The 528-nt window shown below is 56.2% G+C and overlaps 1 protein-coding gene across 1 annotated transcript in view; it reads right to left on the minus strand.

The window, feature by feature from the left end:
* PRIMA1 (proline rich membrane anchor 1) overlaps window positions 1-528 on the minus strand; it is a 47,957-nt gene extending 47,429 nt beyond the window's left edge. The window contains exon 1 of the mRNA XM_015566457.1: window positions 436-528. Coding sequence (XP_015421943.1) covers window positions 436-528 — 93 coding nt within the window. The remainder of the gene's footprint in view (window positions 1-435) is intronic.

Below are 528 nucleotides of genomic sequence, written 5' to 3' on the forward strand. Positions count from 1 at the left end.
GAACGCAGCCTCCTGTATTGAAGTCCAGCTTAAGGCTAACTGGAAGCTGACCAGTGGGAGATAAAAGATGTATATTCTTGGGATCCTTTTCTTTTTAAGTTTGCAAAAGCTTGAAGGTTTCTTTCCTGGCATTTCTGCAATCATATGTCATCACTAAGAAGGCATTCCCTAAGCCCTTTCTGTTCCCAGGCCCTGTCCTGCAGGTCTTAGGCCACAACTGAAGCCTCCTTATGGAGTTTCTTAGCTCTTCCAGGCCAGAGGATGGGGAGGCCCTAGCATCTTTTCTTTACATAAACTCTCCCCAGGACCAGCCAGTGGGGAGGAGGTGGTTGCAGGAAGCTGGGGTCAGAGAGTGAAGTGACACCCCGCCCCCACCGGGTCTCTCCCAGGAGGTCTCCAAACCGGTGCAGCCCGGCAACCCGCGCCACCGCTCACCTGCACGAAGCCCCAGAGCGGGTGGAGCGCGCAGTGCAGCAGCAGTGAGGGCCAGCAGCAGCCGCGGCGCAGCACCAGGTCCCGGAGCAGCAT

This window comes from Myotis davidii, unplaced genomic scaffold (assembly GCF_000327345.1).
Source record: "Myotis davidii unplaced genomic scaffold, ASM32734v1 scaffold1703, whole genome shotgun sequence".
NCBI classification, from domain to species: Eukaryota; Metazoa; Chordata; class Mammalia; order Chiroptera; family Vespertilionidae; genus Myotis; species Myotis davidii.